Here is a 15,937-nt window from a genome sequence, read left to right as displayed (position 1 = left end):
TCTCCACAATAGCCTTGTTTTCCTTGAGTGCTCCTTTAGCACCTCCATCATCCAGTGGCCCCACTGACTGTTAGGCAGGTTCCTGCTTCTGATGTACCGTACTTTAAAAAATTACTGTTAGTTTTTATATCTTTTGCTAGTTACTCTTCAACATTTTTTGTCCTGCCTAATTATACTTTTACATTTGACTTGCCAGAATTTTTGCCCCTTTGTATTCAGGGCCGGCTCTACAGTTTTCGCCGCCCCAAGCAGTGTGCCGAATTGCCGTTGCAGGTGGTGGGGGCAGTCCGTGCGCTCTTAGGGCAGCAGGCGTGTTTCCGCAGCAGCGGCAGTTCGGTGGCAGCTTCTATGTTTAGTTGAAGCTGCCGCGGAGAGCTAAACATAGAAGCTGCCACCGAATTGCTGCCACCGCGGAAACACGCCTGCCGCCCTAAAGGCGCAGGGAATGCCTCCGTCATCTGCGGCAGCAATTCTGCGCGCTGCTTGGGAGCAAAACAACAGGGACTGTCGCCCCTTGCAGATTGCCGCCCCAAGCACCAGCTTGGAATTCTGGTGCCTGGAGCTGGCCCTGTTTCTATTTTCCATAGTAGAATTTGACTTCCAATTTTTAAAGGATGTCTTTTTGCCTCTAAACGCATCATTTACTCTGTTGTTTAGCGATGGTAGCATATTTTTTTCTGGTCCTCTTATTGTTTTTTTTTTTTTTTTAATTTGGTATATCACATTTGGTTTGAGCCTCTATGGTGTTTTTAAATAGATTCCATGCAGCTTGCAGGCATTTCACTCTTGTGACTGTTCCTTTTAATTTTCATTTAACTAGCTTCCTCATTTTAGTGTAATTCCCCTTTTTGAAGTTAAATTCTACGGTGGTGTGTTTCTTTAGTATTTCCTCCCCTACAAGGAAATAGTATATAGACATTGGTATATAGGTTTTGTGGCAGCCATGTAGGATGAACTTGGAGATGGCCTTAAAGTTTGATTTGGTAAATCTTGAATATGCTTGCTCTATTGAGATGTTATGCAGGATATAGACTGTATATTAGTCAATGATCTTAGTCTAATTGTCTCAGTCTGCCTTTCTGTGGTTCAAAAGAGGCTTGTGCTTTAGAGACAATAGGTGAGCCAACATGGTAATGTTATGGTAATCCCTAATTGAATGAGGATGCAGCAATGCTGCTCTGGGGGAAATTTCCAAGGACCATGAAGGTGCCTGATACAGAGTCAATTTCTAGCAGAAATGACCCAGCTGAGGTCAGAGAATAGCCCTGGTCCCAGTGGGCAGAACGAAAAGTTGTTGGTTGCTTAGAGACATGAAGAAGGTGTAGTTCATTGAGGGAGGTCAAGTTTGCAAGGTCTGTCTCACTTTGATCAGATTCTGTACAGCCCCAGGTGTTAGTGATGGCTATTGAAGTCTCCATCATAGATGGCATGAAGTTTAAGGGGTGTGTGTGTGTGAATATTAGCCACTTTAAACTAATGGATCCTTACAGTAGTCAAATGCAGATGGCAGAGTCTCCACATCAGCTAAATTGGATCTGACATAAGTGGCTTTGCCATATTTTAAGTTTATGAGATTAAAAACAGAGATTCTGAACTGATTGGGTATAAGGGAATTAACATGGGTTTCCTGAAGGTAGGTGACACCAACATTGTGTTAGGAAGCAATGTTTTCAAGAACAGAGTGCTTTGTGGCTGGTAGGCCTTCAATATTTAACTGTAGCACATTAAGGGCATTAAGAGAAGGACCAGCATTTATAGCATTTCCTTGTCCTTGTCTAGGTCCACAGTAACTGGAATCCAGTAGATTCAGTTCCCTGGTGATAGCTTTGGTTTCCCCTGAAGTGTAATCACAAGACGCACAGTGAGATTGTAGCTGCATTGTACCCCAGCTCTAATAAGGACTCATTAGTATTGCCTGCCTTAGCATTTTTAAATAGGCCTGCTGTGAAACAGAGACTGATTGGTGGTTCACAAGTCTGCGTCAGCAACTCTTGTCACCATACCTAACACACTGTTTTCATAATCTGTATCTGAAAAGTGTCATGTAGAGGTATCATACACAGTGGTCCTGAAAATCATTGTATGGTGTTGGGCTTCAGGGGCTTTTTTTAAGGAACCAAAGTAACACGAACCATCAAAGTCTCTGGCCTCATTTCCCTCATACAGGCTGAACAGCGTTTAAATGCCAAAACAATATAAATAGGGCAGAACTCTTTTTCATCCAGAAAACCCATGTCCTGTCTGTGGTCCGTCTTCTCCAGTGTTATGATTACCTATGTTGTAATAGCTTGCTGCCCTAAAGGTTCGGGATCTATAGACTGGCAAAGTTTGGGAATATCATTTTAGATGCAACAAATCCTGCATCTTGGAAGGGATTAAACGATTTGACTCTTGCGGTCCCTTCTAACGCTATGGTTCTATGATCATATGATCATACTGTAAGAGAAATCAGTATCCAGATATGGCATTCAGACATGAAACATGCATGCATAGCACAACCACTTTGCCCCCCTGAGGAAACCATTATAGAGCAGCGTGGATTGCAGCTGAGAAGGCTCATGACTCTCAGCTGAGAGAGAGTGCAAAATAACATTCAACTATGAAGGAAATAAAATAGGAAAATGTGAAAAACTGAAGGGAACAAAAAGTGAGCACATGCCACAAAGTGCTTCACCTCATATGAACTTTCAGAATGCTTTGCTGAGCTAAATGGTTCCAGCTTCTTTTCAACAAGACAACTATATTAGAAAATACATCCCCATTGCTTAGTAAAACGCATTCATTGAGGATTAACAGTGTCCCTTACCCAGGTTTCAAAAAGTAATAAATGTAATCCATTTTTAATTTATTCATATACAATAACTAGCCATAAACTTGCAGTTTAGATTTCATTCTGGGAACAGTAATTTAAAGCAATCCCTGAAATACTTCTGTCTTCACATTCGGGGGTGAGGGAAGGGACAGTGTCTCTTAGAATGACAAGAGATAAAAAAACACCCAAGTACCATTTTTGAAAGTGACACAGGAGCCTGTGTCCCATTGATTTTAAGGGTTTGTGAACATGGAGCTGAAGGGCATGTCCACACAACAAGTGCTACAGTGATACAACTATGGCGCTGCAACTATGCCACTGTAGCACTGTAGTGTAGACACTTGCTACAATGACAGAAGGGGTTTTTCCATCATTGTATTAAATATACTCCCTCGAGAGGCAGTAGTTAGACCAACCAAAGAATTCTCACATCAACCTACCAATGTCTATCCCGGGACTTAGCCCAGCTTACTACATCTCTGAGCAATGTAGCAAGGTCGACCTAAGATTTAGACGTTGACCAAGCCTTAGTGCGTGGCAGCTGTAGCTTGCTGCACACTATGTTGTCATACTAAAAGTTGTATATTGTGCTTTGACTTACTGTTGTTTGAAACCATAGTATGTCAATATGCAGTATGGAACTTTTAGTAGCAAGGTCCACACTGCTCGTTAGTGCATAGCAGGCTAGTGCACTGTAGAGTTACATCACAGCTAGCCACGTGCTAACTGACCATGTGGACAAGACTTCAGTCAGACGTAGGTGCTTTTGAAAATTGTACCCATAGTAGCGTGCATTTAGGCATAACTGAGGTTTCCAGCTGATGTGTTTCAAACCAAAATTAATCAACAACTTGAGAAACCCTATTTCTCATTTCTCACTCAATGGCAGTTTTAGCCCTTTTGAGTGAGGGAAGAGAAGGAAAGATGGTTTTGGAGTTAATGCACTGGAGTGGGTCTCTGAAAGTTTTCAGTTCTGCCACAGACTCCTTGTGTGACATTGGGCAAGTCACTCTGCTTTCTCTGTGACAAGTTTCCGATCTGTAAAATAGGAAAAATACTACTTACCTCACAGGGACATGGTGAGGATAAATCCATTCATGTCTGTGAGATGCTCTGATACTGTGATGATGTGAGCCATTTAGCTACCAAGAGAGAGTGTATGGGTTATCTGCTCTCAATGATCTCTAATATCCAAAAGGAAGACACGAATTTAAATGTGAAAAGTGGTTATTATGTAGTTGGGATTTTTTTGATAAACATGTAAATGATCAGCTATTTGCAGAAGTCTTAATGCAGCTCATTAAGAGAACGATGGGGTTTTTTTTGTTTTGTTTTGTTTTTTTAACATTTGTTCAGCAAAACTGGCTGAGAGGGATGAAGCACTTGGTATTAAGGCAAGGAATCTGCAAATAAAAAATTGAACTAGTTCGCTCTTTTTTCCATTTATCTTCACCATATTCCTTAAAAAACACGAACAAATTAAAGACAAAAAAGAAAAGAAAAAAAAGCCTTCCTCCTCATCTTCATTGTTTTCTAGTTCTTTCTTCTTCTCTACTCTTTTTTCTGGGTTGTTCATTTTTTTCTTTATTTTTAAGGGTTGGGTCATATCTTTATGACCTACTATCTATTATCTATATTATCTTCAGAAAGAAGCATTTTTTCCTTCACGATGTCTCAAAAAAACCACCCTTTCTCAGACACTGGGAAGTGAGATCAGTTCCAGAAAGATGATCCAGCATTGCAAGGAAAAAGCAGCCTAAGCAGACACTATGTACAGGACTCATATAGAGATGGCTTGGAACTGAACTCCTCTGAACTCTAGAAACACTAATCCACATTTTATATATGACTGTACAATAGGTTGATCAAAATCCAGATCCAAACACCTCCATATGTTGGAGCATTTGAAACTTGAATCTAAGCTTGTGGTTTGGGTTCATTTCTAATTTATCCAAAGCTAATGGTGGAACATGGTGGAAAGAATTATCATAACTTGGAAATATTTTCATACCCACAGCTTTTGTCTGCTGAGTAAATAAAGCCCTGGGTCACTTATTTACTTCTTCATTGGTCCATGAAAGGAATAAGTATTGAAGTAACAAGCCCAGATTAAAGAAGGTGGCAATAGAAAAATTCTATCCTTGCGGGTTTGGTACATGAAATTATTGACTAAGAAAATGCATATTTATTGTCATTCTCTTTCTGGTGAAACTTGGGCTGAGTCAGAGAGCCTTTTCAATGTGTTGCTAATTACTGATCTCATTCATCAAAAGCTCAGCACTTTACTCATTGTGGGCAGGATACAATTTGCCAACCATATCTACACACAGAAACTAGTCCTTTTTAAAGATTTTCCTTTTAGCAAGGTTTAGATAGTTGTAGGCAAATATGAAAGCACTCAGGCACTGCAGTTTTGGGTGCTATAAGAAAACCTGAAGGTAGAATGTTTCTAAAACTATAAAAAAGTATTTAACACCCAAGTTGCATCTTGGGATAAATACATTATGTGTACAGAATGGTCATCAAAACCACTTTCCACAAATGGCATTTGGTAGGCCAATGTACATTCCATGCTGATGTCCCACACAGTGGTGGATTTAGAGTTAGTGGGACCCTGTGTGCAGCTTCATTTTTGGGGGGCCCCCCTCGGGACCCAGCCAAGAAAAAGAACATTCTCTCTTATATCCCTCCGGTTTTTCATTCTTTTTTTCTTCATCCTCCTCCTATAAGTAATAGGAAGTAAATGAAAATAAAGTGAGGTACCTTGATTGGGGCAGGGGGTTGGGGTGCAGGAGGGGGTCGGGAGGCAGCGCTTACCTCGGGCAAACACACCCCTCCGGCAGCAGCTTCTAGGCGGGGGAGGGCCGGGGGTCTGCAGCAGGCGCCATTGGCTGGGAGCTCCCATTGGCTGCGGAGTCAGCGGTCAGGGCGGGGACAGCCTGCGGGGAGACACACCTGTCTCCAGGGGCCACAGGGACATGCCGGCCACTTCCAGGAGCGAAGCAGCGTGGAGGGAGGGAGGCAGAGCGGGCAGGGAGCCACCTCAGCCCTGCTGCAGTGCTGCTGGCAGGTCTCTGCATGCTCCTTGCAGGGAGGGGGACAGCGGGTCTCCATGTGCTGCCCGGGGCGGAGGCAGCGCACGGAGTCACCTCCCTCTACCCCGCCAGAGGTACGCAGGGATGTGCCAGCAGCCGGCCGCTTCCGGGAGTGGCATGGGGCCACCAGCCACGACATGCAGCCTGGCTGAGCCCTGCTGCGTCGCCGGCCGGGACTCAGGGGCAGGTTGTCAGATATTTGTTCTGCATTTTGGAGGCCCCCCCTGTTGTTGGGGGCCCTGTGGCACTGCATGGTAAATCCACTCCTGGTCCCGCACATTGGTCAGTTACCACTGATGTAGCACACTGTGCCTAATGCCCTGGCATCAGCAGGCACATTGCCATATATTCCTTGGGGAAGGGACTGTCTTTTTATTCTGTGGTTTACAGCCCCTAGCACAATGGGGTCCTGGTCTTATGAAGTCTTAAGGAGAGACAGTTTCTGATGCTCATTAACAAGGCTCATTATCAACAATTGCCTTTTGTTCAGGCTGGCTTCAGATGAGGACGGTGTACCCAAGATCAAGTCATTCACCTAATACAAGACATTGTGTGTCAAGAAGGGCAAGACAGGTGGTGCTGTTCTGATGGATCTGTCAGCCGCATATGACACTGTGGGTGTAAGTTAGGGCTTCTGAAGTTCATAAGCATGCCTGTCTCTCCATCCAAGAGTTACCACCACTCCTGAGGACATAGCTGTTGGCCCTGATGTTCCATTGTTGGATGTGAAGCCCTAACTTACACCCACCTGTTTGCAACCTGGGATGCACATCCTGGACAAGGCTTAACAGGCTGCTGACTGGGATGGACAGAATGGCTGCCACAATGCAGAAATTTGGCTTAGCCTAATCTTCACAGGGTGACTGCTGGGCAGCAGTGAAGATGGAGAAATGTGGTGAAGGACTGCCCAATTAAAATATTGGAGGGTGGACTGCAACATCTTGCCACCCTCAATGCTGCAGCAGTTAGGTGGCTGAACAACCTAGATATCGACTTGTGACACAAGATTTTGGTTTTTTATAGAGTTCTCTGAAAACCTCCATTTGTCATTCCAATCTTTTTGAAAAGCTCCACAGATGCCTTTTTGCCTAGAAATACATTGTTCTTCCTATACGCTGTTATAAGCCCAGTTCTAATGTTGTGGTTCCTTTCTACAGTTTTTTGCAACATAAGACTACATTTCTATCATTCTTAAATATACAGGGATTTCTTAAATTATTTGGATAGACATGAACTTTGCATTTGGAAAAAATAATAAACTTGTTAACAATTACTCATCTTTTCTTTATTTTCAAGTGAATTTAGTGCTGGTGAAAGTTGCTGGATTGACAGCCCTGGAATTAAAGTACAGGTTCAGCACCAGTGAAAAATTCCCTAACCTGCTTCCTGCATGCCTCAACCTAAATTGGGTGGGGAGGTGGCACCTCTGGGAATAAGAGGTTAATTTTGTCCATTCAGTCTTTGGCTTCTTTCCCAGAAATTGCCAGCAAGAATGCCAGTTAGACAGCTGTATACCAGGAACTGGTCTGAAACACAGACCTCTAACTCCCTTTATGTACACTAAGCTATCCAATCTATGATAAACCTAACTGATATTCCTCCACTTCTGTAGAACTATCATTTTATTGTCTTTCTCACTGCTTCCTTTATCTTTGGGGAGTGGATAGCTTGGGTTATTGGGAATCCAATGTCAATATTTCAATATGAGCGGCCACCTTTCCCAACCTGCTCTAAAACAAAGCCTACACTGTGTACAGTCAGAACTCACCGCCTTCCCATTCTACTGTACTCTCTTCTAGCAGGTCTCAATCTATGGTACACATCTTGTTGGTATGCGGGCTGCCATCAGATGGTATGCAGCCTGATTTTTAAAAGACTTTAATATTTATAATTGGCTCATTAAATCAAAATATGCACAGTCATGCAGAAAAGCCAGGCATGTGAGGAGCTCCACATGTTAAATCAAGTTAGATTGAAGTTGTATAGAAGGTGAGAAGGAAGAATAGCCTAGTGGATAAGGCCTTTGAACTGCGATTCAAGACACTTGGGTCCTAGCTCCACTCTCTCTATACAGCTTATTCTGTTTAACTGAACTAGGCAACAGAAATGTGCAATAGGCAGAAAACAACGGTACACTGACTCTGCTTTCCTGCAAAAAGGGCCCTTCTCCAATCTCCGTTTGTGCCATTATTCATAACACTTACACTGCCATTATATCTAGCTGGACGTGTTTCTAAGATTATAATTTCCACTTCTTGCCATTTTTGACTATCAGAAACTCCTTAAATGTATTGAGGTGGTTCAGCATTTTGAAACATGAAGTGGAGAATGAATGTCATTCTCTCCAGCAGATTTAAAATATTAACCCAATGAATAGGCTATAGTCCATCACTGTAAATAGAAATAAAACTTCTAGACAACTTTAGTAGCAAAAGACTCAGTGGTTGTAATAATGTATGTTCTTGCTAACTGAATGTATTGAAATACTCATGTAGGAAAATTACACCTGAGGAAATTATATTCTATAGTTAGTTATTAAATGAAACGTGGCCAAAAGTAGCTGATCTTCTTCCTACCTGGAAACTGCCTCCTATATGAAATAGAATTCTTCTCTCTGCTTTTATTTTGCTTAAAAGAATGGCACAATTATTTTAAATTTCACCTCTCCTACTTCACATTTTAATATATGAACATATATTCCTCATGCTATTAAGAAGTTTCCCAGCCTTTGAGGTAGCTTGAGATGTGGCAACCATTTTTTAATTTCTCCCAGAAAAAAATATATAAGCAACCAAAAGGGAGTCTGTTTCTTGGTAACCAAGTTTGTGCTTACCAAAAGATATGATATAGTTGGGGGCCTCTTGTACGAAGTTCCCCATCTAATGCTATCATTTTAAATGTGTTTAAGAACTGTTTAAACAGGATTCTAGCTGAAATGTTTTCTTAGATGGTGTGGCTAGCCAGCGTGCATGGAACCTATTTTTAAAGAATGTGTTCAAGTCCAGAGACTTTAGGACCCTTTTGCTCTAATCACATTTGCTGTTCTTGGGGTAACTGATCACTCTGGGAATAAAGCAGCAGTCCTAGTGAACTGAACCTTTAGAGCCAGGAGCTAACTTGGATGTTGTCTACACCAGACTTTTTTCTTGAAATGTCTCACTATTGCTACCAGTGTTGGAGCTATACAGCCGGCTGCAATGGGGAGCACTAGAGTAGACAAGGCTCTGGCAGATATTTGTGTTTTAACAGCCAGTTAAAACACGGATGGTTGATCTGTATTAGCACACCTACTGTTGCCACCACTGCTGGAGCTGCTATAGTGATGACATTAGAAAGAAATATAAAAAATAGTCTAGCATAGTCACAGCCTTAGTGAGCCAGTTTAAGCACAGTTCCAGTTAAAAGTCATTCCTGATGAGGCCAATCTATGTTAGGACCGTGATTAGAAACTGTGATCTCTAACCTAAGAGACATGGCTTTGCGAAACAGTTCTACCATGGCTTGGTCCTATCCACACCAGCTGGAAAACTGTTCCAAAACATTTAATCTGGAACTACGTTTAAAGAGCCACCCCTTAATTGTGTAGTATAGACAAGAGCTAAAGTCTGCACTTTCCGGTCTCACTCTCACGCTTTCTTCCATACTTAAGAAGACAACAGTCTCCGCTGCAAAGGGGAAAAAATAATTGTTTATTCTTAAACAATGGGCATGGAGTGATCATGAGGGATTTGGGGATTCTCTGTGCTCAGTTGCCCTAAGGAAGAATATGAATAAGTCCCATTAGCTTCAGTGCAAGTTACGATATCCTGCAAGGGAGAAGAGGGTCCCAAGAGTAGGTTATATCCTTATTGGGAGATATATGAATGGGCATGGACTCAGCATGATCTTTCCTGTTCTGTTTTTATTTACAATATGCACATAGTTCCTGTCATCACTTTGACACAAAAGAAGCAGCAAAAATTATGGTGTGCAGTTGAAATACTTTCAGAACTCCAGCAAAAACAACTGTGTTTGCACACCTTCAGCAAGCCACACTTTCCCTCTTCAAATTGTTGCAAGATGCTGCTTCCAACTTTGTGGGGCAAATTAAAACATTTTGTAAACAGGGGCACCTCCTTTGAAAAGAAGGGGAGTTGAACTTGCTTAGACCAGGATTGAATTTGGCCCTGTCTGTTGTAACCCTATCCCAAATACATTAGGAGTCATCACCCCACCAGGGGTACATGTCACTGGGAAACATCTGGGGTTCAGAGTCTATATGTATGTCTCTGTATCTTAAACAGTGTAACCACATTTTAAATGATTACATTCAAAAGAGGCTTGTGCTTTAGAGACAATAGGTGAACCAACATGGTAATGCTTTTCTAAGAAATCATTCAAGTACCTTAACCACAAAGCTTTCCCATTTTTGCTGGTTCAGGTTTGGTCTTTTTGCAAGGAATGACATTCCAGGGCAATTTGTGGTAATAGCTCATCAGGGCAGCCAACAACTAGCTAAATCATTTGGGAGGAGTACAACTGACTAGTATGTCAAACCTTGCAAGAATTTAAATCTATAGATTCTGCAGAATTTTGTGAGACCTGGCATAGCAAAACACGCTATGTTAACTAGTGACTATCCTCCTTCAGACCTTTGACATTTCGCCATGTTTTTCCCCTATCAGCTCAAATTTGGAAGGGATTTAATCTCATAATAATCTCAGAATGGCTTTGTCCTTTTTGTCTTCTACAATGCAGATACTTCAGTTCCAGGTCATCTCCAATCTATGTATAAAAATGACCTTGACCTCCTCACTGCCACACTAATTCTAAATGTAAGCGGGGGAATGGCCCTGCTATTGTGGGGAACTTTCCTGGCTTCTGCACCACACTGGTGAAATGGGCCAATGAAAGGATGTGAGTCCTCGCTTCCACTTCCTTTACCCAGAGGCCTTCCCGCCCTCCAGGACTCCCCTTCCACTCTCCTGTTTGGCACAGTCCTCCTAACCCCGACATGGCTGGGCCAGTGATGAGCTGCTAAAATCTTAACAACCGGTTCCCTATAAAAGGTTCTGATTTAAGGGATGTGCCACAGTATGTATTTTTTGTACCAATAGGGTTACCATACGTCCGTATTTTCCCGGGAGGAATTTTTAAATTTTAGGAAAGACAGCGATTTAAGAACCGAAAAGCCTGACATGTCCAGGAAAATACAGATGTATGTTAACCCTACCTAAAGTTCTTTTTAAAAAAGATGGGCCTGAACTAGAAATGAGCTCCATTTCACATGTGTGGGTCCCCGCCACTCCCTTGGGGTGTGCTAGGGTGACCAGATGTCCCAGTTTTATAGAGACAGTCTCAATTCTTGGGTCTTTTTCTTATATAGGCTCCTATTATCCCTCACCCCCATCCTGGTTTTTCACACTTGCTGTCTGGTCACCCTAGGGTGTGCACATGTGTGGGTCCCTGCCCTCCTGCTCCCTGCCCTCCCCCCCATTGAAGCAGGTGTACAGGGTTACTGCCCTGGGAACTGCACAGCACCAGTGGACTTGGGGCCGGCTGCAGACAGGGGCGTGGGGCAGGGCTAGCTGGAGGCAGGGAGTGTGACACGGGCTGGCTGCAACAGGGGCTGGCTGTGGGCAGGTGGTGCAGACAGGGGCTGGCTGCGGGCAGGGGGCAGGGAGTGGCTGCAGGCAGGGGGCAGGGGCTGTGGGCAGGTGGTGCGGGCAGGGGCTGGCTGCGGGTGGCTGCGGGCAGGCAGTGGCTGTGGCAGGGGCTGGCTGCAGGTGGCTGTGGGCAGGTGGTGCAGGCAGGGGCTGGCTGCGGGTGGCTGCGGGCAGGCAGTGGCTGTGGTAGGGGCTGGCTGCAGGTGGTGCAGGCAGGGGCTGGCTGCGGGTGGCTGTGGGCAGGTGGTGTGGGCAGGGGCTGGCTGCGGGTGGCTGCGGGCAGGCAGTGGCTGTGGCAGGGGCTGGCTGCAGGTGGCTGTGGGCAGGTGGTGCAGGCAGGGGCTGGCTGCGGGTGGCTGCGGGCAGGCAGTGGCTGCGGGCAGGGGCTGTGGCAGGGCAGGAGGGGCGGCAGGGGCTGGCTGTGGGCAGAGGGTGCAGACAGGCTGGCTGCGGGCAGGGGCTGTGGCAGGGGCTGGCTGCGGGCAGGTGGTGTGGGCAGGGGCTGGCTGCGGGTGGCTGCGGGCAGGCAGTGGCTGTGGCAGGGGCTGTGGCAGGGCAGGAGGGGCGGCTGCGGGCAGGGGGCAGGGGCTGTGGGCAGGTGGTGCGGGCAGGGGCTGGCTGCGGGTGGCTGCGGGGAGGCAGTGGCTGTGGCAGGGGTTGGCTGCGGGTGGCTGCGGGCAGGCAGTGGCTGTGGCAGGGGCTGTGGCAGGGCAGGAGGGGCGGCAGGGGCGGCTGCGGGCAGGGGCTGGCTGCGGGTGGCTGTGGGCAGGCAGTGGCTGTGGCAGGGGCTGTGGGCAGGTGGTGCGGGCAGGGGCTGGCAGGGGGCAGGGGCTGTGAGCAGGTGGTGCAGGCAGGGGCTGGCTGCGGGTGGCTGCGGGCAGGCAGTGGCTGTGGGCAGGGGCTGGCTGCGGGTGGCTGCGGCACTGGCTGTGGCAGGGGCTGTGGCAGGGCAGGAGGGGCGGCAGGGGCGGCTGCCGGCTGGGGGCAGGGGCTGTGAGCAGGTGGTGCAGGCAGGGGCTGGCTGCGGGTGGCTGCGGGCGGGCAGTGGCTGTGGGCAGGGGCTGTGGGCAGGTGGTGCGGGCAGGGGCTGGCTGCGGGCAGGGGGCAGGGGCTGTGGGCAGGTGGTGCGGGCAGGGGCTGTGGGCAGGTGGTGCAGGCAGGGGCTGGCTGCGGGCAGGGGGCAGGGGCTGTGGGCAGAGGGTGTAGGCAGGGGCTGGCTGCGGGTGGCTGCGGGCAGGCAGTGGCTGCGGGCAGGGGCTGTGGCAGGGCAGGAGGGGCGGCTGCAGGCAGGGGGTGCAGACACTCACACGGGGAGAGCAGCTGGGAGCAGCCCGAGCAGCAGGACGCAGCCGGGGACCCACTGGGCAGCAGCAGGAGCCCCAGAGCCAGAGGTCCAAGGAGCAGCAGCAGCAACAGGGCCAGGAGGCAGCCCACATGGCTCCTACAGTGCAGCGCCCCCTGGCGGCCGGGAGGAGGGATTACACCTTCCCGGCCGGAGCCCATCAAAGCTTCCCTTGCAGGGAAGCCAGTTAACAAACGCTTCTAAAACTGTTTCTAAATTTAACAACCGGTTCGTGCAAACTGGTGCGAACCGGCTCCAGCTCACCCCTGGGCCCAGGATTCCTGGAGGGCTCGATCCCCAACCCTGCTGTGGTCACCTAGGACGGGGACTATAGTGTCCCCACTCCGGGGTACTCTCTGCATTGGGCACCTCCCTGACCCACCGATCATTTCGTACAATTTAAAGCAAATACAAGTTGTTTAATTAACAATTAATTTAAAAAAAGAATAAGGAAAAATGGAAAAGGTTAAAGGAAAACACATCACCCTGCTCTGGGGCAGGGAACATTACAAACAGTGTCTCTGGACATCAGGGCACTTCACAGTCTGTTCCTTGTAGGTCCCAGGTCTCCTTCTCAGGCGCTGGCTGTGCTGCAAGGATGCTGCGGGTTGGACACTTGCAATGGTGGTGGCCACACACCTCTGGGCTTTGCCCCATCAGGTTAAGATCCCCCTCCCAGTCTGGCCTGCAAGGACCCTTGGCTGGGGGTATCTTTCTGCGCTGGGCCCTTTGCCCAAGGTCCCCCCTTGGCTGGCCCCAGTTGCTCACCACACCTGGTTCTGTGGCTGCAGCTCTGCTCCCAGCTCAGGATCTGCTCTCCCTGGGCTGTGTCGCTGGCTCTGTGGCTGCAGCTCTGCTCCCAGCACAGGATCTGCTCTCCCTGGGCTGTCGCTGGCTCTGTGGCTGCTTTTCTGGCCCCTCTGGCTCTGGCACAGCTCTGCTCCCCAGCTCAGCTTGGGCCCCTGCTTTCTCCTTAGCTCTGTCTGATCCAGGCAATTCCAGCTCACAGGGAGGCTGGGACCCCTCCTGGCCTCCTGACTCCCTGATTAACCTGCCCGCCCTGTCAATCAGAGGCTGAGGCTGACCTGGAGCATTGGCCTCTCCCCAATCTTTTAGTACTGGGAACTAGCCAACCAAAACACCCTCACTGAATGTTAGTAAGGGGGCAACAGTCCCCTTACATAAATGCATACTTTTCCAACAGAGTTTCGTGCAGTATTGGGTGTACTGTTGTAGCTTGCATAACAATTAAATGCTACAAAAGGAGTTTTTAAAAAAAATACAGCAATCTCTACTGCTGAAAAGAAATGCTGTCTTGGGTTTTTTGTGCCTGATCCTCCTCTCACTTATATTGTCATAAATCAGGAATAACCCTTTGAAAACAAGGAGTCTGCAACAGTGTAAACAGGTATAAGTAAGAAAAAGAATCAGGACCTTAGGGCTAATGTTGCAAATTAAATGTGTCAGTTAAAAAACAGATTCTTTAAACCTAATGTGTATCTAGAAAGATGACTGAATTCTCCAGCATTCTAATGCATCTAGTTTCCAAACTGTTTTTTCTTAACAAAAACAATGAGGGAGGTAGATAGTACAATAACCTGGAGAAGGGAGGCCAGGGCTAGAATTCTGGAACTTGTCTCCTGTTCTGAAACCTGAAAGGACAGTGTGAGAGGCCGCAGTTTGCTCAGCTTCTGCAAGGGAGAGTTAACCTCATTTCACTCCTTAGTGACACCAGACAAGAAGCTGCATTAACTGGCTGTAAAAGGAACTCCATTCAGCTCTAGCAGCATAAAGACAGACATTCTGCTGCAAACGTGTCCAGATATTACTGAAAGGGGGGGGGGGGGGTAATTACATAAGAGAAGGAAGACTAAAGCTCTCATGAAATCGATCTTCAGATTGGACCTGCTGCTGCCCAGGCCCAGATTACATGACCCAACTAGATAGTCCCTTAAACCTAAAATGGCTGTTTCTGCCACTCGCTGTGGGGGTGTAATAAGTTAGTTTAGAGTGTGAGGAGCAGGAAATAATATAATTACAATTGTATTTATTTGCTAATATTTTAAATTACCTGTAAAAAGGGAAAAAAATAGAAAAGCAAGAGTCAGAATTCTTTTTAATCCTCAGTCTATTGTTAATGATAAAATTATTTGCAAGTTTTTTAAAATAAAATATTAGACAAATATGATAAACTTCTCAAATATACATACACACACCTCCTTACCACATTTACAGTGGTAGCAAAATCCCATTCACTACAGTACTCCACTCCACAGATTATCAGAAACACAACCACTCTAAAAAAGAGTAGCCTCTAAGGGCTGGTTTCTGATGTTGCACTAAGCATGATAAGAATGCCATTGACGTCAGTAGAGTCATCATCAGGGAGAATGGCACCCCTGCTCTTGAAACCACACCAAGCAATTGCAGTGCTTTTGAAAATTAAAAGCTGGTGTTAGGGGGAGCGAGGCGGAGAAGGAAGCAGAGGTTCCAGCTGAACTCTTCCATTTCTTCTGCATTTCCTGTAAACAAAAAAACCCAGCCTTGCTGCAGTCTTTTGGAGAAAGCACTTAACATTGACACTAGCAAAAAAGGGATAATTTAATCTTGTAGGAATTTGTTTTCTAAGAAACCCATGTGCTGGATATAGGCCCTGGGCCACCAAACAAAGAATAAGCTGCTTAAAAGGAATCTATTGCACTGAATCAGTTTATATTATGGTGTCATGTATAGCTCGTACTGGAGCTATAAGAAAAAGAATATAAAATATTATTAGATTTCCACAAAACCATGGCATGGTGGTTTTGTATTTGCAAGACAAGTTCTCATTTATTATTTATTATAAAATAAAACTATGTCCATATACTTTGTGTAGAGGAGTATCTTTATCTGATATTATATCACATACACAAGATAGATCAGAGTTCATAACCAATAGCACTAAATCAGAAATGTTCTAGATATTACCAAACGTATTGTTGATTAGAATTGTCTTCTCATGCAGTTCTGGACTGTGATATTATCCTTTAAACTATGCAAAGTA

The 15,937-nt window shown here is 46.0% G+C and overlaps 1 protein-coding gene across 16 annotated transcripts in view; it reads left to right on the top strand.

Moving 5' to 3' along the window:
* The window catches only part of PDE4D (phosphodiesterase 4D), a 1,085,833-nt gene that overhangs the window by 960,690 nt on the left and 109,206 nt on the right, over window positions 1-15,937 (top strand). The window contains exon 8 of one of the 16 annotated variants that reach the window (XM_039543164.1): window positions 6,398-7,127. The exons of 14 other annotated variants lie outside the window; for them this stretch is intronic. In XM_039543164.1, the coding sequence (XP_039399098.1) occupies window positions 6,398-6,495 (98 nt within the window). In that variant the 3' untranslated portion in view covers window positions 6,496-7,127. Of the gene's footprint in view, window positions 1-6,397; window positions 7,128-15,937 lie in introns of those variants that run through there. One more of the 16 variants, XM_039543165.1, reaches the window with a different exon arrangement.

Source organism: Mauremys reevesii, linkage group 6 (assembly GCF_016161935.1).
Source record: "Mauremys reevesii isolate NIE-2019 linkage group 6, ASM1616193v1, whole genome shotgun sequence".
Lineage (NCBI taxonomy): Eukaryota > Metazoa > Chordata > Testudines > Geoemydidae > Mauremys > Mauremys reevesii.
The sequence above is the reverse complement of the archived record's forward strand: the minus strand, read 5'-3'. Positions and strand labels throughout refer to the sequence as shown.